This window comes from Plutella xylostella, chromosome 25, assembly GCF_932276165.1.
Source record: "Plutella xylostella chromosome 25, ilPluXylo3.1, whole genome shotgun sequence".
Taxonomy (NCBI): Eukaryota; Metazoa; Arthropoda; class Insecta; order Lepidoptera; family Plutellidae; genus Plutella; species Plutella xylostella.
Window position 1 is genome coordinate 6718803 of NC_064005.1, and position 24058 is coordinate 6742860.

A 24058-nucleotide genomic window follows, 5' to 3' on the forward strand; every position below is an offset into this window, starting at 1 on the left:
CGCAGCCTGAGTGCCAGTGAGTTTCTCAATGACTGAAAGGAGGCCACATTAGTGCTCCTAAATAAATAAAGCAGGCCTGTAGATTATCTTTCCGTTGACCGACACATCTAACTGCTGTAAGAGCCTGACAAGCTCTTCGAACGAGTCTCTCTGTAGTACGTGGTGGTACGGTCTCGACCTTTCGGACAGTCAGTTTGGCATCCGAAATGCGTGATCGATAGTGGGTACAATACTTTGCGTTCGTTCACTGTCGGAGCAGGATGAGAACTAGCTCTTAGCTTAAAAATAGTAACCGCGTTCCTAGAGGGCTGACATCCCAAGGATTCATTACGAAAAGCTGTGCTCGCCATGCAGTGCATGGGCTACTTAGGAATCTGGGAGGCTGTTGCAAAGGAGTCCATTGCCTCTATACGGTACGGGTGCCGTGCGATTTATGGCCCTTCCAGGAGCACCTGTTTTGTCAAGTCGAAGAGAATGGCTCGTATTCGACGCAACCTGCAGTACTGGTGGGATTGGTTGGAGGTCTGGACAGCACGTAGCTGCAGCAGCCGTCATGCCGTCATTCGACGCATAGATGCAAAAAAAAGTTGAAATTCATGTTAATAATTAGATTTTAATTTTACAATATTGCAAAAATAAATATTAACATTGTTGAGTATGTTATTTTATTTTAGTAAAGTAGTAATAAAAACAAAGGCTTATTGCATAGTTTTCGTTCACGCTCGCCTACATCGCACGTTGTATATGAGAATAAAGGGAATTACTAAATTTTCTTGTTTAAAAATCACGGTTTCTGGTTTAGAGGAAAACAAATTGTAAAATGCGGAATACAGTTTTTTTTTCGAATAAAGAGTAAAACAAAACATGTAAATTCAAAAAACGTTTCTATTGACACTAGGGCATACAATAAAATACGGAAAAAAAAAAGTATTTTTCAACCACCACCAGTATTGAAAGTTAATACCGGTATTGAAGTAATACCGGAATCGGACTTTTTAGGCTATAAATAAAGCGATTAAGGTATAGTTAGCCTTGTGTTCTTATATACTATGAAAGCGCACTTGTTTCCAATAGTTTAATGTAGTTTTTGGCCGTTGGAAATCTACTGTTGCCCATGCGTAAACCGACACCAAATTTTTTGTTTCAAATCTATCATTTTAACTCTAATACTCAATTGTCGTAGAAATCTATATTTATAATTACAGAATTTGATTGCCTTTTCTTGTTTAATTTTGGCCTATAGTCCTTTAAACACAATATTTGCCATTTATAACAACAAGAAAGTCTAATACCGGTATTAGTACCGGAATCCCGAAGTAGTAATACCGAAACTCAATACCGGTATTGAAAATTATTCCGGTATTGCATGCCCTAATTGACACCAACTGACACTAATTGACTTTTCGCCGAGAAAAGTGGAGTTACAATGTTTGCGATCTAAAGTGATTATAGAATAATTAGAACTATCTATTTTTTTTCAGTTCACCTGGTGTTGACTGAAATTGTAATTAGGTACTGACTCCTTGACTTGAAAATAACTTTTTTTATAATCGTTATTACAAAACCGCAATTTTTTTAATACAGCAATATTTGTAGGTACTTACAGTGAGCAAAAGAGCGCAAAAAGGTTTTATTTTTTTTTGGTTTTAAGAAACAAAAATATTATTTCTATCATATCCAAAATACACATACTTAAGTACATATTATACCTCACCCAGACCACCCCATATCACCACCTTTGCCAGCTACGTAACCTTTTGGGACACCCTGTATATGCAGAGTTCTGCAAACTACTGTTCTGCTTTTAAAACACCAAAATAAAACAGGTCGTCTAACTAAAAGGTCACGTGACCAAAAAAAAATATATGGAGAAGCGTTTTTTTTTTTCACGAATATAAAAAAATACGTAGGATAAAAGTTATTCAGAGTAACGCCCTTTCGGCTAACTATACTTTTTTTAATACAACACCCTGTAGTCCCTCTTATATTAAAATCTGCCCCCAAGTGAGGCTATACTTAATTCGCGATAAAAAAAACGCGAATTTTTACATTCTGATTTCATTTCCAGGGTTTTAGACATAACATCAATAACATGCTGCACACGTAGGTTTCGGCTTAGTTTAGTATACCCTTTTTGCAACAACCTGTATAAATATCGGCACGGGCACGACTTTTTATAATTAATGATTAAATATTAAAAATACTTTCAAATAAAAATAAATATTTTCGTATCACTTACAAAACAATATTACTTACTTAGTATATGTTTAACAAAGTGGCATGTCTTCACTTTAATGTTTTCGAGTACTATGTTAAAATTTCATGTCATTGTCCCGAGAACGCCCCGCATACCTCAACCCCCCTCACTAGATTTGACAGATTCTGATTTTCTTCTAGCTTTAGTGACAGCCTTAATAAATAACCAAATACAAGCCGTACCTGCTATACTCCCAAATATAAGGCTTCCTCAGCCCCAGTGCGTCAATGAACCAGTAGAACTGCGGGTCCCGGTCGTGGTACTCCATGGTCCTCAGCACGTGCGTCACGCCCTCGATGGAGTCCACGATCGGGCAGGCGAAGTCGTACGTTGGGTACACCCTGTAGATAGGAGAGAAGGAAGGTGAGGTTGGATCAGTGTATGTAATGTAGTTATGGATTTGTTTCATGAACTTCGCATTGGACAAAGGTGCCTCATATTAGTTTAGCGTAGGTAAAAGAGACATACAGACTATATTTTTTTTGCATTTATCAATAATGAATAGTAACAGGCTCTCAAATAAAAAAAAAAACATTTTAAAAATAGCGGACGGACTTCTGCTATCGTTTCCTGCCGTAAGCTATTTGTAGGTTGTCAATTATCCTTATGCGAACGGCCACCATTTTCATATATTTTTTTTTATCATTCACGTTTACATATGCATGGTGTTATAGGTGTGAACCTGCGGGCGGATACCTACTAGTATTGAGTCTGTGGAGGCGGAGATTCGTACATATTTCTCCGCCATAGAGTAAATAACCGTAGTGCGTGCGATCATACCGCTGGCGTCGCGGACGCGGTCTAAAGCACCGCAGTAAGTTGCCAACATTCAAGATATAAGATATATAATCTTACTTATACTGGCTGCCAGTCCTCGGGTGCACCTCAGGCTTGCACCTATAGATCGTAGGGTCTCGCATGCACCCGTTGGCCGACGCCATGTCGATCTTGGCTCGCACGCAGCATCGCACTCCGCTGTCTGACGCCTTCTTCATCTCTTCCCAGAGCTGCAGGTTCTTGGCTACGGCTGGGTTGGGGGGTAGAAGGGGTTTTATCTAATTTATAAGATATATAAGATGTTATACCTAACAAAAGAGATCAAAGAAATGCATGCACACATATCAATATTGTTTGTTGCTGCGCAAAGTTAATAAAGATAGTGAAACAGCAGTTTTCTTAATTAATTTCTAGACTTCAGCCGTACATAGCAGTTTTGAGATTAGAGATTTTAAACAGAAATTACGAAATTAGTCTTGTTGAACGCTTGATCCTGTTAGCGGAAAGTCTTCCAAAATTTCCAAGCAAACAATCTGGCAAAACTAATAAAATTTATACGGTTCATCATCAGTCGATGTTCCGCGATTAAGTGTCGTATCGTTCTATTGGCGGGACAATCGTCTGTTGATGAACCTGCTCCATGGATCCCTGATGTCAGGTAGGTATAGTGCCTGTAGTTTATGACCGAGTGGTCGAGACCTACAGGTCACTATAATTATATCAAACAGTTTTAGATAACGGGTTACGGGTTGATGAACCGTAAAGAATCTGTCAATTTAGTATCTGAGTCTTCTGGCAATCCAGCAAACTCACAGTTATTCCTATTCCGGCTCTCCGTCTTGCTGTCCCTCTCAGCTTTCATCTGTTCAGCGGGCGTGTCGTCCACAAACGCCTTCCCTTCCTTGATCAGCTGCTCGCAGTACTGCAGCATCAGGTCGAAGTACTGCGACGTGTGCGTGAAGAGGTCCGGCTTGATTTCAAGCATTTCCACGTCGCCAAGTATCACCTGGAGAATAGAATATAATACACTTTATTTGCACCATTAAATAAATTATTACAAAAATACAACTTATACTTTCCTAAATAATAGTTCAAAAAGGCGTACTAGCTTTGGTCAGTTAAGTTCATAGCAATACGATTTCCCTGAACCCTTAAATCACTATCACAATTCTAAGCATTCAGACAGACGCTGGAAGCTACTTTGCTTTATTTGCTGCAGTGAAGTGTTATTTATAAAAAACAATAGGATACCTACATATTTATGTAGAAACCCTACACCTATGGGGAACGCCCAATGCACCAGCGTAGTGGAAAGGAGTCTTAGCCAAGCTAAGCTATACCTGTTTGATACATAATCTTATACGATAATCATTCCGCACTAGGTGTTCCCGCGAAATTAGCTTCGCCTTAAAAACTTTTTCCGTGGGAATTCCGCGATAAAAGTACCCTATGGATATGCCAGGGTGTCAGCTAACTCCATACCAAATTTTATTAAAATCGATTCAGCCATTTTGCTGTGAAGAGGTACCAAACATACAAACACACACACATAAACTTTAGCCTTTATAATATTAGTAGGATAGGATAAGATAGGTTACCTTCTCAAACTCGGCGTTTTCCTTGGCGGGGTTGGTGTCGTCGAACCTCATGATGAGCTTCCCCTGGAAGGCCTGCTGGTAGTACTGGTTCAGCAGCGCTGCCTTCGCGTGACCGATGTGCAGGTATCTGCGGGTTAGGGGTAGTTACATGTACAGAGGATAAAAAGGGTAAGTAATGGTTGGAGAACATAATGTTTACCAGACACTAGGCTTACTTATACTTTTTTTCATAAGTATGCTGTCTGTGGGAAAGTGATTGTTGGAAAATGGAAAATAAAATAGAGTTTGCAAAAGTTCCTTTTTGGAACTTTTTGTAGTGAGAGCACTTTGTCTTGGTAACTAGTAAATTTAAATTAATTACATGCAATATACTATAATGGTTAAAAGTGCTTTATTAAGGGAACCAAACTTACCCAGAAGCCTCAGGCGGGAACCTCACGATGACCTTGCCCATCTCGGCGTGAGGCAGGTCGATGAACTTGCCCTCCTGCAGCCGTCCAGCGCCCGCCTCGCCCGCCGCTGGGGACCTCCTGGAAATATTACACCATTATGTTATAATTTGTTGGCTAGAAGTGACACAAATTGGATGTTTATTACACACCACAGTGCAGTGTTGAGTGTTTCACTAATCCTGAATGATACTACCACTTATCTTAATTAATGGGTTTATAAGGTACCCAAGGACAAAGTTTTAAAGTGCTACTTAGAGGCACATGTTCACATGTATGACCAACAGTAAACAAGATATCATTATCACTTTTATTTTGTGAATACATGTACTTACACATGTGTTTAAAGTACTCAAAATAAAATAATAATAATACCTTGACGAGGCCTTGCTGATGTTCTGCTGCACATCCTCGGGCAGCTCCTTGAGAGCCTTTACGACGGGCGGCCGCGCCTGGATCAGCTTCATCCAGCGGAGGATATTCTTGGGTGGGGTGGCCTTGGAGATGTCCTTGAACTTGTTGGATACTGCAGATAAACAGTATTTGATAAATAAGTTACTTGCACACCAATATTAAGAACTTAGTTACAAGTCAGAAGAAAATAAGGTAGAGATTTCTTACATAGTTTTAAAATATGTATCATTTGATTGAATGAATATCATTTCAGTGTTAAATACTAGTGGTCTAGAGGGGCTTATTTATCAGTGAATAAAATAGATCTTCTCTAAGCTCATTTCAGTAATTAAGTATACCATTCTTTTATTTACAATTAAAAACTCAATAATGTTTGTTTTAAAATTTAATTAGGGTTGTTTGATAAGTTTAATGTGTTGTAATTATTTAGGTACATACCATGGAGTACACTGAAGACAGCAAGATCAGACACAGACAGTGATTCTCCAACCAGGTAGGTGAGCGGACTGAGGGTTTTGTCCAGATATTCCACCGATTTGGGCATTTCATCCTCCAAGATCAGGCTGAAGGAGAGCCAGTGGTTCATTGTCACCTTCTGCAGGGGACCGGCTGACTTGTTGAATGCATTCTCAAGCAACCTTATCAAATCATTGCTGGTTCCATATGTCACCGGTTTTTTACTGTTTGGGAGCGTCACGGTAGATTCACTTCCCCAAGCCACATCTATGCTCTTCGACAAGGACCTGTAGAGTTCTATAGCTAGGAAACCACCTGGAATTAAGGATAAAAATAGATAGTAAATAGAGAATAGAAAAATCTGATGCAATAAAAAGAAATAAGTGTTTTTATGTATTACCCAAAGGCGGGTTAGCCTTGTTACAGGTTATTTTCATCGTGGTCTTTCTTGTGCTAGAGCTTTTTAGTTATTTCTTCCTCAGAAAAGGAAGTACCGCCCGGAATTTCGAGCACACACACGAAAAAGGAAACGATGCAGCGTGAACAGCTGTCACTACTGTCATCGAGAGAGCACGTCACGTCAGTCGTCATAAATGACGTTTTTTAGGATGCGTTCATAAAAATCACTCGCTATGTTGGATCATGAATGGGATATCGGTTGTGTTCTATGTAGCAAAAATGCCGTAATAATTATGAATATTATGATAATTTGACTCTTTGACGTCTACATAAAATAGTTTTCTAGTTTTTCAGATTCAAGAACACAAACACTGTAATATTTTTGGTGGATTTTGCATTTTATTATTATTTGTGATTTTCCTCGCGCTTTCCCTTTATCCTTCTCCTTTTATTTGCTTTCCATTTGTAATTTTTATTTAAAATGAAAAGTGTTGAACAGGTTTGTAGTTAATAATTCATATTTCAGTAATTTTCTATTATTAATAATTTCATCCATTTATTTCTGAATTTATAACAATATGTTGCTTTATTTTACTCGATTAAAACCCTTGAACATATTTTATCATTCACCCACCTGTACACCAGCCCTACCAACCTATTCATGAAGGCATTCTATTGTTTTCAGAAATAGAAAGCCTAGGTAGACTATATAGGTAATATTCCGGCTATATTATTAATGAAGCTAGATGTCTTGTACTTAAACCATGAAGATGAAGAAACAAAATGTGCGCACCGTTTCACTGGTGGTCTGCACCTTCACCTACTTGCTGATTGGGGCTGCCGTGTTCGACGCACTGGAGTCAGATACAGAGAGTAAAAGATGGGAAATATTATCAGGTTGGTATTTCATTGGCTCTGCAATATGTTAATAGAAGCACTAAGATACAACACAATGCTTGTTATTTCCAACTAATTAAAAAGAAAACAAGAAGAGTAATCTCATAAACACTTATTTTTTATTAAACTCATTCAAATTTAAAATAAATTTAACACATTCAAATTAAGAACAATTTGCTTTTATCCTTTCCAGATATGAGGAGTGGTCTAATACGTAAATACAACATCTCAGCAGAAGACTACCACATGATTGAGATAGTGATCATAGAGAACAAGCCTCACAAGGCGGGTCCACAGTGGAAGTTTGCCGGCGCATTCTACTTCGCAACAGTGGTGCTGGCTATGATAGGGTATGGTCATTCAACACCGGTGACTGTGGGAGGGAAGGCGTTTTGCATGGCCTATGCTATGGTAAGAAAGTACCTATAACTCATGGTAAATAATGAATCACAGATACTAGCCCAGCTCTGATGTCCAAGCTAAGAGAAAGTCAAGAAATCAGACACAATCCAAAATCTTTTCTATCTCTGATAGATCAGTTCTTGCCATCTTAGATAAAAATAAATATCTAGTGTAATAAAATTCAATCTTATCCAAACCTTTAGCCAACATACTCATTGCATGTTTGCATATTTATTTAGGTACATAGGTAGGTATGTTTTATTTACATTTAATAACAAAAAGTCTTTGTACATTTCCAGGTTGGTATCCCGTTAGGCCTAGTGATGTTCCAGAGTATAGGTGAAAGGTTGAACAAGTTTGCATCAGTTGTGATCAGACGGGCCAAGTGCTACCTTCGCTGCAATACCACTGATGCTACGGAGATGAACCTCATGTTTGCTACAGGGATGCTGTCCTCTATTATTATCACTACAGGTAAATTTGATTCAACTATTCTACTGCAAAAAAATCCTACAACCACCCAAGTCTACCAAAGAATTATGCCCCACTTCTTGGCAAGATTTAAACATTTGACTGGGCACTTTGCGCGGCGTGCAGATCTCTTTCTTTCTCACTATCTCCCCGCCCATATAAATTCACCCCAAAGGAACCCAAAATGTGGTACAAGCTAACTATTACTACCTACTACAATTACTAGATTTTTGCCCATAACTGTACCCACTACAGAGAGTTCATTAAAAACTTAGAAATCGATCGTGAATATTATTTATATACCTATTTACGTTTTTGTTTATGTATGTAATGTCAGGCGCAGCGGTGTTCTCGAGCTACGAGGGCTGGAGCTATTTCGACAGTTTCTACTACTGCTTCGTCACCCTCACCACCATCGGCTTTGGGGACTACGTCGCTCTACAGGTACCTATTTATGCAGTCATTATTTATAGAATAGAATAGAGTAGAAAGGTAATAGATAGATGTGAAAAGTGGGCTGAGTCATCACTGGTTTGTGGTAGTTTGCTTGCACATCCATAAAACATGAAAAATGTTTTAGGTATTCCAAATTAATGTTGGTTTTCATAAGAAAAAAAAAAGTTTTTCTGTATAGATAAACTCCTGGTATCTTTGCTATTTCTACTGTAATGTAATACTGTCTTTGTGAATAGTGTTTCAGCTTTAACTCCACGACCTAAACTTCATAATATGGTGGCATTATTTCAGCCACTGCCTGTAAATGGAAAAAAAAACACTTAAACCTCTTCCCCCTCACCCGCAGAACGACCAAGCGCTAACCAGCAAGCCGGGCTACGTGGCCCTATCCCTGGTCTTCATCCTCTTCGGCCTGGCCGTCGTGGCTGCCAGCATCAACCTGCTGGTGCTTCGCTTCATGACGATGCAGGCGGAGGAGGCGCGCGAAGATGATGCCGACTCGCAGCGGCTGCTGTCGCTGGAGCCCCGCCCCCCGCCCCGCGACGACCAGACCTCCGTCAGTGTGAGTGTTGGCTGTCTTCTTCTTCTTCTTCAATCCCGCTACTCCTCCGAGGAGTCTGGGGCTGACACCAGGCGCTTCCATCCTTCTCTGTCGTGGGCCACCAAGTTGAGCTCTGGCCACGAGTTCACTTTCTCTTGGGCCTCGCTGACTAGTGTAGGCTGTGAGCTATACTAGTTACTGTCGCTGGAGGCCCCGCGCCGCGCCCCGCCGCGCGACGTTCAGACCTCCGTCATGAATGTAGCTATAGCTAGCTATACTTAGGATAGCCAGTTGGGACACCAGAAGGCTCTTATTACGGATAATCGCGAGTGGAACTATCTATTCGTGGTTACTTGTGGACGTAATATTGTCTAAAAAGCGTCTGTTTCAAGCGTCTAGTTAACGTAAACGAAGTAAAAACATAGCGCAGCCGCAGCAAGTAAATGCAAATAACTGTGAGCTCCCCGGGTGAGCAGAACCTGTGTAATAAAAGAATAGAATAGAAAATGTTATACAGTGCGACCTGTCTGAATGTATTCCATCATGCATGAATAACCCATCTGTCATGAAATGTACAAAATATTCATCACTATAATATAATATTCTTTCACATACCGCAGGTGTGTTCATGCAACTGTCTCGGCAACAAGCAGTGCGAAGGCATCGGCCTCCTCGCCCCCCCCGCGCCCCGCTACGTGCGTCGCCGCGCCTCCCTCACCCCCTCGCTCATAGAGCGCGCCTCCGTGTGAGCGAGCGAGACAGCTATAGCTCTGTCGTGCTGGCTGCAGGACGCTGTGATTGGTGCAATTTTGATGAAGAAGTTGAGTATGGATTTTGGTTGGTAAGTGGGTAATGTATAAGCGAGATTAAAGATAGAGCGGATATAACATTGAAATATAAAATGTTGAATAATTGAATTACTAAACAAGTTTGTCGACTTTAATGTGAGTAATACAATAATAAATGATAACATTAATAATGCAAAAAATATTAAACTATAACGCCTCGATATCACTTTTCATTATAATGTCTATAGGTGTGCCAAAATTGGTATAGTACACCGAAAGCGAATTTGCGAATTTTCAAAAGTCCTATGCGACAAAAGTTGTGCAGGATGACCCCCAGAGTCACCCCTTTTCGATTTAGTATACCACTTTTGCAACACCTCTATAATGATGTTTTAAAGTCGACTATAATCCAATATCCCTTTTTGCAATGGGGTGTGAAAATCCAGTCAAGTCAATACTTTAGTAGATTAAAATGATGTCTGATTAAAAAATATATAAATAGTTAAAGTAAACAAGTCCTTCCTCTTGTGTGCCAAGATAGGAGAGAAATAAATTTCCTGGGAAAAAACTTATAAGTACTTAGTGTTGTGTCGCATGTGCCAAAAATTAATTAATATTGAATTGGGATACAGAGAAAAACAGTTTTGACTAATTATACAGACAGATTGGCCATTTAATCCACTAATGGGAGATTTTCTTTGATAGTTTAAAAGTTCCAAAATCGTCCAATAGATGGCCACTGGCCTGTCGTTTTTTATGAGCCGCATTCTTCTGAGCGAACGGAAGATGTCATAAATCATACAAAGCTGTCTTAAACTAGTTAACACTTAATATTATGCATACTATAACAGTTAGTTATCGCATATGGCTGAATTCCAATCCATTAGATTTTTGTATTTGGCTGAAAGGATTGGAATCCATGCCGGCTAAAAAAAAAATGCAGTGCTGTTGAGTATGAAGATTTACTAGCGCCATCTATAATCGGTTTTTGTCTAAGGTGGAAAATCTCCCATTATGACGATCTTTTTGCTGTAGCGAAAGTGGCGCCCTCTTCATATAATTTTCAGGAAAATCCCCTTTCAAATCTCTGTATCTCTAGTAAGATAATGATTAGAAGATTCCCTTCAGGGTAATAAGATGGTGTTAAATGTGTAGTTTAAAATAAATGTTGTGTGTAAGCGTTTTCATTATTGTCGATGTGTTTAAAGATAAGAGAAAGTAGTTATCGTCTGGTAATTCTACAATATTTATGTACCATGTGTATATTATACATAACCATCTTATGTCATGGTTTTTCTCTCGTTCAAGGCTCGTGCTTGTAACCTACTGTTGGTTACAAAAGAGATTAACCACATGCAATATAACATCAAATTATCGTTTCATAAAATGTATGGACAAATAAGTATGTATCAATTCTCAATAACTGCCTCTCTAACTATAATATGAACAAGAACCTCTCTTGTATAACCAAGCAGTTAAATTATTTAATTAAATAATAGCCCGACAGATATTTCTATTCAGAAAAAGGCGGGCTGTATGAAATATATACTTAAAATAAACAATAGTATCTAAGGTATGCTTTAAATACACACAAAAGTAACGTTACACTGAATGTCTAGCTATAATAATAATATGTGTACTTAGTTAGGATAATATGGTTATACCTACTCAAAGTAGTGAACATTTTTATAATATTTTTGTCGGAGAAAGATATTTTATTTAAGTCACTTCAATTTTTAGACTTTTGTAAGATAAAACGTTACACGAAATATTTAAGTACTTAAGTAATTAATTATTGTACGTACACATTTAAGTTAAGCACAAATATTTTTCGAATAAGCTGTGATATTATTTTGATCTCATATCATAATTATTTATTAAGTTTTACTAATTAAACTAAATTTATTTACTATATCAGAAATACTGGCCTTTTAAATCTAATAATTATTGTATCTAATGTGCACGTTCCATTTCAATAGCGCTGGTTGTTAAGTGGGTAACACTAACATTCCACTTTGTAAAAAGAAGGCTTAGGTTTGATCCACCAAGAGTTGGAGAACATCAAGAATTTCCCTTCCTCAGAGGATAAGTGCAATCGTGAGCATATTTTCATTCATGGGAGATCATAAACATTCAATGCTAGATGGAAATGCACATTATGTTCTTACAAAGAAAAGTTGTGAGTGAATTAATTTACTGTAAGTGAATGCATTAGTCAGTATTAGCTATTTATTGGTGTGATTTTGTGCCAAAGTTGTTCATTGTACACAATAATATTGTATCGAGATAATAAATGTTTTTTTATAATAATACAACTGTAGTTTAACTTTAATATACATACAAATAACATTAGTAGGAATAGTAGATCTTCAATGAGTAATAGTCAATTTGTTATCTCTCAGGGCAACAACCAAATAATGAAGAACTAATTATATCCTAACACCCTTCACCTTACGGCAGGTTATAACAGTTCACTATTTAAAGAAGAAATATCTTATGAATTTGTCAGTTTACAAAATGGGTTTAAACAGGAAGTTATTGTTCAGTTGCTGTATAGTCAGTTTGGTAGTTAATTCAAATGGTTTATTTTACCCGTCGTCGATACAAACTGGGATAGATGGCGTGCATAAAGCTACAAGATGTAAGTAACTATACCTACTTACTAATTACCCACATTATTATTTCACTTTACCTACCTAGATCTTATCAGGCAACAATCATTCGCTTTTAGACATAGGCATTCCTCAAGGAGTACTAGTACCTGTTTGGGTTTTCTCATCTAACCATGTACTTACGCGAAGCGGTCTACGCTGCCGAACGTCATAAGACCAGTAGGCTGGACTGGATGGCACCCCACGGTGGTTTTAGTTGTCTCCCATCGAGAACTCGTCTACACCAGTTATCGCTTCCGGTTGTATAGGGACTTTCATGCTATCACACTCTTACCATGCTATAATGTGGCAAGTTACTTGGCGACCCTCCTTGCGGGGTGAAAGAAGTGGCGGGGGCGAGGTAGCACGACATGCTACACACGTAGAAAAGTGTGCCCGGATTAATCTCGCGATAGCTTGTAACTATTTCTGACGTAAGTAAAATTTTATTCTATGAGTGTTCCCGTAAATGTCATATTTAGCTTAAAATTTATAGTTTGACAGCATTAAAATTTGGATGTTTATTTGAATTTATTTATGTAAAAGTGTTTTATTTTATAAATCAATTTCCATCTCACTTTCATGTTCACTCTCTGTTTGAACTTGTTTATCGTCGTCGTCATCCTCATCTTCATCATCGTTTTTATTAACTTCAATTATAAATCTAAGACAAAAACCAAAAAAACATTATACCTACTTTGAAGTATAATGTACTAGAGTACGCCAGTCATATTAGTTCAGTGTACTGTACACCTATCATATTTTATGTTTAATTTACATTAAATTATAAATAAACAATAACATACCTGTCCAATACATCGTCAAATACTCTATCAGATTTATAATATTCGTCTTAATTTTTTATGACATGGTCGTCACAATTTCTCCACTTTTCAGGCGAATAATTAGAGAAAAGCAACTCTAAGTCTTTTATCTCTTTATCTAAGTTAGAGTCAATCGACGTTCTTGCGAGCTCGCCTTTCACGTACCGCCACACAAGTTCAATAGGATTTAATTCCGGGTGGTATGGGGGTAGGCGAAGCACGATATGACCATTTTCTTTCAAAATTTCATCAATTTTGTAATTTTTCTCTGTGTTTTGCTCATTAATTACTTTCATTAAATCACATAAATTTTGGTTGCTTTCCTAGTTACAAGAACTGACAACTGACGCACTGTCATATGGACTCTTCGTCTTTGTTGTTTACTTTTTCGTATCTGACTGCGTAGTACCAACCATTAGCCGCGTAGCATGACTGATCCGGTACGCTGTTCTACAAGAAGCCCCTATATTGAGACATTATACGATTTTTTGTTTAAAACGTTATTTTGTTGACGAATTATAGATACCTAATAATAATATTAAAAAGGCCTCAACACTCATCCTAAGACTAATGGTCTCAGGATCAATGATCTCATGTGGGTCGCACTCAAATTATGACAGACTATTTAAGACATGTGGCCGCCTCGGCTGCGCGGCCGAGACTGCCGTAACAATGACATGCAGTGCACGCGTTGCCCTTCACCGCTACCCGCTGTCGTCTTGGGTACCTCGTCCCCTCCGCGTCTGTCACCCCGCAAGGAGGGTCGCCAAGCAACTTGCCAATCTATAGTTTATACTACAAACGACCATAGACTAGAATATTGCAAACAACTCCTACCTTGTGCTCCTACCTGTTTATAAAATAACATATCTATAACGGCCTTAATTTTCATATTCGTCCGGCATTTATGGGCCTGCGCGCACTGTGATCTTTTGTAGCGTGACTCTTTGCCACTCGTTTTTTAACGCGATTGGTTTGTCGCAATGCGCGCACTTTCATATCAACTCATATGTCGATTGTTGTCCATGTACTTATTACAATATTTATGTGCAGGGAATATCCCGTGGCTCGGGCTCGGTGTGTACTGTAACGGGTGCCCGGCGCGGAGCTGCGAGGACGACGAGGCCATCATACACGGCTACTGCTGCGGATGCGCGCACCACGCTGGTAAGATGTGATGCTGTAGAGCAAATAGGTGATATGCGGCCCAAATGGGCCCAAAGCATAATATTCTAGTCTATGGCCCAAAGCCTAAATGTCTGCACGAAGCTGAGGCACGAAGTAACGTCGCGTCTCGTTGAAAATTGTAAATCTATTGCTGTCACTTCATGTATCTATACTTAGGTAGTTAGAGTAGTATTTTAAATAAGTAGGTAGTCTAATATCTAGGTACTAGACTCTACTAGAGTTTTTTTTTATTATTTTACCACCAATACCTGATAATACAATGTCTAATTACCTATTAAGTATTTTTCTTGGTCTGGCCGCCCTACTCACGATTATGAAAAAGCTAGGGTAGGACACCTTAGGGCATAATAGTTGCGCCCCTTCAAATTCTTTAAATTTCTACTCTTTCTTCCCAGGCTGTAACTTTACCCTACCGTTAATAAACTCAGTAACCTCCATGTTTGCTATTCCAGACCGTCTACCAGTGACATGCCCGGAGTTCCTGCAGTGTCCGCTGAACACGCACGGGCTGTGTCACGACTATGAATACATGATGCGCTGCTGCTGCTGACTGCACTCTCAACCTGAAGGGCTAGCATGGGGCGCATTTAAGACGTGACAAAAGTTGTTTGTCGCGGTCGCTCTTGGGTCTGCGCGGTGCAAAACTTTTGTCACGTTTTAATAGCGCCCCGTGCTAACCTTTTTGATATAACTGATGATAAGGCGTAATTTAAAATTACAGACGTAAATGTTAGTATTATCAGATGTAAAAATTTCTGAGATAGATATTGGACTGTTTGTTTATTGAGAGAGAAATTATAGTCTACCCTCAAATTTTTTGATTCATGAATTTATGATAGTGATTGACTTTTTCACAAGTAACTACGGACAGTTAGTGATGAAATAAAACATCTCTGGTATAGCATACTGTTTTAATTTCTAAGAAACCCCCAATACAGACTTACAGTGGGTTAGCGGGAATTGATTTAAGTAAACTTAACTCTGACAAAATAGTACAAAAATAATGAATTGCTGAGGCAAGCCATAGAACGACCGATAAATACATTAATTTATTATTTTGTAGTTCAGTATTTCATATACTAGTCTAAAATCAATGTAAAAAATATTTCAAAAGTTCAACCTATTTACCTCCAAAGTAGTATATTGAGCACCGCCTTGAAGTAATTTTTGTATCAATAATTTGAGTTGCATACACTTCACACTTACAATTTAGATTTACAGATATATTGCTACGGCTATGAATCGAATATTTATCTTTAAAAGGCAGATAGACTAGTATTTGAAGTAAAGTATCGTTAAAATACGTTTTACTCGGGAGTAAAACTATCACATTATTGCTGTGATATTATTGAATATGTCTTTTAATTAATACTATGTTCCCATTTGACGATCGATTTAAATTGTTGCCTACATACGTTATATATAACATCTGTGACTAATCTCTAAGGCGTTTGCTAAAACGATTGCTCACGAATCACTCCTACCTCCTTAGAAGAAACTCTAGAAACAAATAAACCCAACGCTTTAATTCCACATTATATATTAAAAAAGGTATAATATAAACAGTGCAGACACGAGTTATATATAATTTTAGTACCTTAAAGTGACATTCGTAAAGAAAAATAAAAATCAATGCAATCTGGAATAATATAACAAGGTTACACTAACCGCAATGGACTTTAGCTAAGCAAGTTACATCTTACGTTAACGTGTTTATTAGTCGAATCGGCTTCGAATAGTTACTCAGTATAATGGCGACAGCTTCGACAGGTCCCGGCATCCCCACGGATCGCATTAACTAATATTCATATACTACAGCCGAGTCCAGACGAATATCGACAATATATTCACACACATAAGCTTACAAAAGGCATTCACCGAGCCCCTAGAGCTGTCGAAGCTATAACCTAGCGAGGCCGATGTCCGATTTACCTAGACCGTAGAAAAACACATTACAATTTTAATCTTATCGTTACGTCCGTCACGTAAAAATTTACCTATGCCGTCCCCGTCCACTGAATGATAACAGCATAATATTAACCTACGATAATTATAATCATTATATATAAACAAGTTTAAACATGCATCCGTCGCAACGTAACTGAGCTTATGGGGTAAGATGTGGCTGTGTAGTCGGTACTAAGTGGTTTGTTTCAATGTATTAGTATATAAGATGTATATAATTATATATAATATATATTAGACGATGATGGTTGTGTGAGTGGTGTATGCTCGGTGCGGCGGCTGCCTCCTCGCTGGACCAAAGTCTCCAAGTGTTGCTGACGCCTGAAACAGAAACGACAACTATGTTTATAACCACTAGTACACCATGTGAACTATTTACAGTAGAATCATCTTTTGTCCGGATCCCTCTCAAGAACCTCCAGAGTATAACTTTTGTCTAGATGTACTGCTGTACCTTATGGGCAACCGCGCACTGGGCAGCCTGGTTGCACAGACAAAATTCAATAGCCAGTATAATATGTATTGGAATTCGTATCTTAGCTGTCAAGTTGCTTTAATATTCGACGTCATATATTTTACTGGCTGCCTCTGCGCAGTTGCCTGTGCCTGTGGTTGGTGGCTCGTAAGCGCCATTTTAATCTTTCAGTGCCAAAATCCAGCGCTGCATCACCATAAAGCAAAACAATCCTCACCTCCAGCATTCAGCAGCAGGTGGACTTGCCGGTGTCGATGGGCCGGCCCTGGTCGATCTTGACGCTGGCGCCGGCGGGCGCGGCGCCGGCGGACGGCGGCCCCACGCGCGCCTTGATCTCCGCCGCCATGGTCATGAACGCCTGCTCCACGTTCGTCGAGTTCTTGGCTGAGGTTTCCAGGAACGGGATGCCGAGCTGCTCCGCGTATTGCTGCGGGTTGGAAAGGGTTTTTGTCAGTGATTTCAAAAGGAAAATGCCTAAGGATTATTTAATAGAATAGAATAATATTTAATCACAAAGCTTTATGTAGTATTTTAGCAATTAATGTCAACAGTTAATGCTAAAGGTAGCTGAAATACTGCTCTGAACTAAGAAATAATATATTGAAGTATTTAAACTCATACACACGTATACGCAAGAATGGTCCGTCCAATACTCATATTTATTTACTGTACATCTCAATATACATTATAATTATTACAGGTACATTATCGACACCAATAGTCACGAAGCTCAAAATCTAATTACAACGAGAGCCCAATCACAAATTACGTCAAGTCTGTACCATACTTAATAGTAGTAAACACGTCACTGACCTAATGCGCAATCGTCATAGTCATCCGACATAATGATTGTCGTTAAATTATAATTACGAACGTATGACAATAGACATGGGCTCATAAGTCACTCGTTTTATCAGATGGGAAGGTTCAACAGTGAATTTTGTGAGTTAATTATTTGGTCACACCTTAAGGCGTGTCTGTTTCTTGAACTAGTTCAAATAAATACTTCCGTACTGTTATCGTGTGTATTGATGCGTTGTAGGTGTAGGTTATTCATAACGGATGATGTGTTATATGATTGAAACATCAAAATAATGACCGATTTATTTGACCCGTATCGCTGTCGTAACGCCATAACATCACCATAAGTCTGTAAGGTTAAGAACTGAGTTCTATGCCTTTTCAAACAAAACAAACATTATGTTTAACAACAGTTGTGGGTTTATGCCATGATATTCTATTTCAGGGGTCGGTAACGCTACATGCTAATGGCTGGTTAAGTAAGGAAGTGACTAACACAAGAGGTAGACTGGGGTTTTGTCGCCGTGGTGAAAGGATTAGCCAGTCAGATTAGAATCAGTCGCTGATGACAGCAGGATGCACCGGACGCACATAAATGTATAAGGAAGAAAATAAACCCCTGTTCATAACTTCATAACATGTCGGTGACATAAACCACAGCTGGTCTAGGGTTGTGGTGAATGTAAGGATTTGCCAGATCATCATTGGTTGCTGTTTCGGCAGCGCAGTCGTTAAGCCTTGTCAGAGGCCTTCGGGTAGCTTGAAAACATCTGACAGTCGGGTTGTCCACTTACCCGGCAATTCTCTCAGCACAAGCTTGCCTGTGTTGGGCTCCACCAACCCGCACTAGGCCAGCGTGGTGGACTAGGCCTAAACTAGTGTTGCCCAAATTCAGTCTTGGTCTTGTTCTTGCGTTTTTGCAAGACCAAGACCAAGAACAAGACCGCGTATTTTTAGCAAGACCAAGACCAAGACTGACCGTGCAAGACTTGAGCAAGAACAAGACATAGCCTGCAAGACTCTTGCGTCTTGCAGCTAGGACTTAGCGCTATTTCACTGAGTAGTTAGGTGTAACAGTTCGGTGTATAGGTAAGTACGCTTAGGAATTCTATGAGATGCAAAAAACTGTATCAAAGAAAATGAAAAACTGGACCTATGCGCATTACGACTAATACCATAAACATAGCGAATAAAAAAATATCTATTAAAATCAAAAAGTAAACTTTAATAAATAGTAATAGACTAATAGGTAATTGCCAGACTTGCAAGACTCTTGCTGCAAGACCAAGATCAAGACCAAGACTGGGAGCGCAAGACCAAGACCAAGACCAGGTGTATTGGCGCAAGACCAAGACCAAGACCAAGACCAGGTGTATTGGCGCAAGACCAAGACCAAGACTGGCTAAGTCTCGTCTTGTTCTTGCATTTGGGCAACACTAGCCTAAACCCTTCCTTCATTGGAAGGAGATCCGTGCCGCAGCAGTGGGGAGTGGGGACGTGATGGGTCGTGTATAAGAGTGTATTCTATGACGCGCGCGGCGGTTGTCTACTCACGTTGGCGGTGGTGTAGTCGACGACCTTCTTGGTGGTGAGGTCGCACTTGTTGCCCACGAGCAGCTTGTTCACATTGTCGCACGCGTAGCGGTCGATCTCCTCCAGCCACTGCTTCACGTTGCTGAACGAGTCCTGTGGATAAATTACGTTACGGTATTGCATTTGAAAGAAACATTTATTTGACACTAAAGGTGACTTGCACGATACATTAAACGTATTTAAATATACTATTGTCTTGCTCTGACACTATATTGTCAAAGCAAGCGGGCAATAGATTTAAATACGTTTATTTCTTACGTCGAATAAACAACATTTTATTTCATGAATGGAGAATGATAAGACAGTACACACCCATTTCGAAGAAAACCGAAATTAATAGTTTCTACTAATAATGGTGTTAGAATAGAGTATTCTTCAATTTATTGTTGTATTTACAATTCTTTGGGTAAGTTCCACTGCCGTAGCTTAAAATTATGTAGTTTATTGATTAAAATACAAGTTTATTAGAAGGTCGCATACAATATGAGAGCGGCACAGGTACCTACTAATTAAATATTCCTTAATTTGTCTCGGTTGATAAGAAACTTCACATTTTGTTAGGTAATTCTATGATATTATAGTTACTTAATTTCTTTAAATTATGCTTCGATCATTTACGAAGAAATTATGTAAGGATATTGACAACTCAAATAATTTAAATATGATAAATGATAATAAAGGTAAGAAGCTGATTGATCGTTCGTAACTATCGAAGAACTGAAAACTGAGTTCACCAGTGGCAGTGGTCACCACGAACATGTTAGTACCTAAACGAAGCGCGGAACGCCTCCTAGTGGCTGAATGGTGAAAACAAAGTTATGCAGAGTATTGTATTATAAAAAAAGGTTAAAAGCATTAAATTAACTTGAAAAAGCTTAATAAAGAATAGTGTTTCTTTGAAGTACCAGCAACAGCAACCCACACGCTGTATTGCTACATAACCCCACTACTCACACAAGCATACAGTTGAATCAAAACACTTTCTCAGTTGGAATCATTGAGCACGAGATTGCTCATGTAATGCTGTAACAGTAGATAGAGGTAGCAATTAATTGATCTATTACTGCGATTCATCTTGTATTATAATAAGCTATAAGTTAGTTAATTGTAAGATAGAGTGATGGTGGACTTTGAACACTTGCTAATGTTTGCATTTAACATCAAGTCTCATAGAATCAAAAGGTGCTAGAGCAAGGATAAGGTCAGAGCGACCAGCGACCCCTTCATGCCTATGTTTGTTTTAAAGATGCTGGCAACAAGACTACACTATTATACTTATACATGTGTTTCTAGTGAAGTCTAATGAGAGAATGTACCCAGGTGTTACTTATCTAATAGATAATGACAATCAAGAAACTAGTTCTCACATAAACTGATATTGTTCCTTACTCTTTAGGACATAATATTTTAGTTTAATTCTTTATTTTGGTGCCTACCACAAAAATAAATTTAAAGCCTCTATATAGACTGAAATTATGAGTTTTGTTGTGAGTTAAGTTGTGACATTCTAAAATCTAAATTCTAGCAGTGAATATCTAAATTCTAGACTGGTGATGATGATGATTTAAAAAATTTACATTAGTTACAGAATAAGAGCAAGATATTGTTCTACAAGTCTCCAGTAACTTTACACTGATAAGATTAAGGACAATGAGCTTTACTAAGTTGTTCTTGAGTCAAGATGAGTTTACTGAACCTGCCAAGTAACCCAAATCTAACAACACAAACCAAGCAATTTAATGGCTTTCTTATCTTGATATCCCATGAGATTTGGTATGTTTTAAGGGACTCTTGAAATAATTTTAAACTCCAATTTAATCAGCTAATTCTGGGTTGCACAAAGGAACTAAATGTATTTCTGCCTTTCTGTCCATATACTGTGAAAGCAATGCCGCAATACATTTTAAGGTTAACATCAGCTTAAAGTTACTTTGTGAAACTCAGCATACAGAGGTCTATACTTCCTTGAAAAAAAATAGGTCAGGTAATAAGGTAACTTGAATGATTTTATGCTAAATCTATTGTTGCACATAATATGCCTTAAATGATTGAAAGACTAAAATTAATTATTTGATAGAATGCACATGTTTGACTGTTCCAAATGCTGGCAGGTTTCCAACTATATCAAGACTATGCCTCATACAATGACCTCACTGCTACTGCCTTGACTTTGATACAACACAAATAGTTTATCTTTGTTTAGCTAATGCATGAAGAACTCTTTGATTGTAGTTATTTTATTAACTAATTATATTAATATGTTTTTAAGAAGGTGGTTTGATGGCCTATTAGCACTGTATTGCATTCCATAGTTTCGTTCAGTTATGGGAAACATGTCTGGATGATATGGTTTCTACTATATTCTGTTATAAATAATATTTCAGCCATAAAAACCAGGTACAAAAGACATCCTATTAATATTTTCTGTAACTATACTATCAAATGTAACTTACAAATATGGTGATACATATATGAAAATAATCCATGTAAACATATTCATAAGATGCAGTAAATACCAAAACTGACACACCTGTTATTTACACATAGGTACCTACCTACATGATTACAATATAACATCTCACAAGATATTCAAATATGCATATAGGAAATGGGACATTTAATTTGATGAAAATTATACAATGTATTTGAGTAAGTCAAAAAGTACTTTTTCAATGATAACTTTACCAACATCTAACCTGTTTATGTACCAAAGCCTAGAATATATATGTTGATCATCAAAATAACATAACAGACAAACATATTTATGTATGTATACTTGGAACATGAATTGGTGAAAAAACTATCTATCAATCATAATAAACCATTCCTACATACCCCATTCAGTTTTATTAATAAATTGCATTCTTTCTTTCTAATCTTTGAACTTTTTTAGCAAATTAGTTATAGGTAATAAAAAATAGATCAAGAATAATAACTAAACCAGTTTACTTTCTCCTTGTCGAACTTTTGTGACACAGAAACAAGTGTAAGATATGTTAATAATATGAATGAGTGTATTGTATTAAACACACATCTGCTAAATATCATACAAAATTTACTGTAGGATATGGACCACTTGCAAAATACAAGGGTTATTGCTAAAATCTACACACATTCTAGGAGGCTTGGAGATATCACATCTGTATTTAATTCAAGGTAATATAATATTTTTGTACAACTCATGCCATGAATCAATGATTAGTGTGTCAAGACAAAGCTTCCATGATAGGTTCTTAGTGAATAAATCATCCTCTTCCTTATAGATATTATAGTAAATCACTGCATAATTCAATTATCAAGCAATGCAACTACTGTGGACTGTTCAAGATAGGAGAAGAACAAAGCAAAACAAAACTCACCTGATCTGTGCAGTCATAAACAATGATAATTCCGTGGGCTCCTCTGTAGTATGATGAAGTGATAGTTCTAAACCGCTCCTGGCCTGCCGTGTCCCATATTTGTAACTTTATTGTCTTGCCATCTAATTCTACAGTCCTAATTTTAAAGTCCACTCCGATAGTACTGATGTAACTTTCTGTGTATGTGTCGTCTGCGAATCTGAGCAGCAGACAGGACTTGCCGACGCCGGAGTCGCCGATGAGGAGCAGTTTGAACAAGTAGTCGCTGAAAAGTAAATAACGAGAGCATCAGACATTGTTATCGGAAAAAGGAGGCGTATGTTACCTTTGTCATGATCACTTCTGTTGGAGGCTCGCAGTAATAAGCAATAGCGAAGTTCACGGACTAAATACGGAAGTCGTAGGTTTTAATTCGTTCATCGTATGTTATTGCGCCATTCACAGACCCTGCGATTACGTTGTCGATGGGGCACATACTTCGATAACCACCACGAATGCACAATGAGTCACCAAGAAATTAAACAATAAAATCACGATTCAGAAGCTTATATGAGTGTGTCTGCACTTTGAACGTATTAATTGTCAGGAAATTACGATTCAAGACAGTGAATCTACAAAAATAATAGTTTTTAAGCCCATCCTTTATTTAATCAAGATATCAAAAAGAAAGGTACTTACTATTCTGGATTCATTTTGTACTATTACTGTAGTATTCGTAAAGAGCTAACGTATCAAGAAATATTGTAAAATTATAAGTTCTTTGTTTCGTATTAGTAACACAGCAAAAAATTAATTATACGTAGAATAATGGCCGCCAACACTGAAGAAACACAGAAGTCACAGAACACATAGAATAGGGCGGATTCACATGTCAAATTACTGGCACCACTGGCATGCTAGTTAAAAATATTGCCATATGTATATATGTTTTTCTTTTAATATCATCTTCTTCTCGTTCATTTTTTATAAAAACAATGAGTTTCAGCTTCAACTGTTTTTTTTATTTTTATTGTTAGTTTTATTTTATTTAAAAGCTGTAATATTCATAAAAATAAAGTCTACAATTTCATGGTATGCCAGACGGCATGCCAGTGATTTTTTAAACTATCCCATCACTATTTGACAGGTGTGCCACTTGGCAAAATTAAGGGTGCATTCAAATAAATAATAGCATGTTTTGATCGCGTTCTTAATATTTGCAATATTACCCCTCAGAAAAATAATGACCTCGACTGATGTAAAAAATTTACAAATGTAAACTAAAGATTATGAAAGATACAAAAAAATATAGAAATCA

At 37.9% G+C, this 24058-nt stretch overlaps 4 protein-coding genes across 7 annotated transcripts in view; 2 read left to right on the forward strand and 2 right to left on the reverse strand.

The window, feature by feature from the left end:
- LOC105384256 (bifunctional glutamate/proline--tRNA ligase) overlaps positions 1–6517 on the reverse strand; it is a 36586-nt gene extending 30069 nt beyond the window's left edge. For all 4 annotated transcript variants that reach the window (XM_048630435.1, XM_048630436.1, XM_048630434.1 and 1 more), the window contains exons 1-8: positions 6352–6517; positions 5934–6266; positions 5457–5607; positions 5046–5162; positions 4633–4759; positions 3848–4040; positions 3113–3284; positions 2440–2598 (exon numbers count right to left, since the gene is read on the reverse strand). In XM_048630435.1, coding sequence (XP_048486392.1) covers positions 2440–2598; positions 3113–3284; positions 3848–4040; positions 4633–4759; positions 5046–5162; positions 5457–5607; positions 5934–6266; positions 6352–6388 — 1289 coding nt within the window. In that variant the 5' untranslated portion in view covers positions 6389–6517. The remainder of the gene's footprint in view (positions 1–2439; positions 2599–3112; positions 3285–3847; positions 4041–4632; positions 4760–5045; positions 5163–5456; positions 5608–5933; positions 6267–6351) is intronic.
- A 549-nt stretch (positions 6518–7066) lies between these two features.
- On the forward strand, positions 7067–9976 carry LOC105384288 (two pore potassium channel protein sup-9). The gene is made up of 6 exons (XM_038107499.2): positions 7067–7247; positions 7441–7658; positions 7949–8123; positions 8458–8564; positions 8923–9138; positions 9738–9976. Exons 1-6 carry the CDS (start codon positions 7115–7117, stop codon positions 9864–9866), a joined length of 978 nt encoding a protein of 325 aa, XP_037963427.2. The 5' UTR covers positions 7067–7114; the 3' UTR covers positions 9867–9976.
- Positions 9977–12311: 2335 nt separating this feature from the next.
- LOC125490621 lies at positions 12312–15162 on the forward strand. The gene is made up of 3 exons (XM_048630441.1): positions 12312–12546; positions 14434–14547; positions 15021–15162. Exons 1-3 carry the CDS (start codon positions 12402–12404, stop codon positions 15116–15118), a joined length of 357 nt encoding a protein of 118 aa, XP_048486398.1. The 5' UTR covers positions 12312–12401; the 3' UTR covers positions 15119–15162.
- A 303-nt stretch (positions 15163–15465) lies between these two features.
- Positions 15466–23601, reverse strand: LOC105393194 (ras-related protein Rab-1A). Its single transcript, XM_038107203.2, has 5 exons — positions 23440–23601; positions 22762–23026; positions 19364–19495; positions 17226–17435; positions 15466–16854 (listed from the first exon to the last, which is right to left on the reverse strand). The coding sequence occupies exons 1-4, from the start codon at positions 23451–23453 to the stop codon at positions 17235–17237; spliced, it is 612 nt and encodes a 203-aa protein (XP_037963131.1). The 5' UTR covers positions 23454–23601; the 3' UTR covers positions 15466–16854; positions 17226–17234.
- Between the last annotated feature and the right edge of the window lie 457 nt (positions 23602–24058).

What these genes read in the sequence shown, in the direction of transcription:
- LOC105393194 (XM_038107203.2), bottom strand. An exon ending in TTTATGACTGCACAGATCAG is followed by an intron (nt 19,496 to 22,761) that starts GTGAGTTTTGTT and finishes ATTTATCCACAG; the next exon opens with GACTCGTTCAGCAACGTGAA. An exon ending in TCGACTACACCACCGCCAAC is followed by an intron (nt 17,436 to 19,363) that starts GTGAGTAGACAA and finishes TCCAACCCGCAG; the next exon opens with CAATACGCGGAGCAGCTCGG.
- LOC105384288 (XM_038107499.2), top strand. Translation starts at nt 7,115, where the DNA reads ATGAAGATGAAGAAACAAAATGTGCGCACCGTTTCACTGGTGGTCTGC. An exon ending in AAGATGGGAAATATTATCAG is followed by an intron (nt 7,248 to 7,440) that starts GTTGGTATTTCA and finishes TATCCTTTCCAG; the next exon opens with ATATGAGGAGTGGTCTAATA. An exon ending in GGGACTACGTCGCTCTACAG is followed by an intron (nt 8,565 to 8,922) that starts GTACCTATTTAT and finishes CCTCACCCGCAG; the next exon opens with AACGACCAAGCGCTAACCAG.
- LOC125490621 (XM_048630441.1), top strand. Translation starts at nt 12,402, where the DNA reads ATGAATTTGTCAGTTTACAAAATGGGTTTAAACAGGAAGTTATTGTTC. An exon ending in CGTGCATAAAGCTACAAGAT is followed by an intron (nt 12,547 to 14,433) that starts GTAAGTAACTAT and finishes ATTTATGTGCAG; the next exon opens with GGAATATCCCGTGGCTCGGG. An exon ending in CGGATGCGCGCACCACGCTG is followed by an intron (nt 14,548 to 15,020) that starts GTAAGATGTGAT and finishes TTGCTATTCCAG; the next exon opens with ACCGTCTACCAGTGACATGC.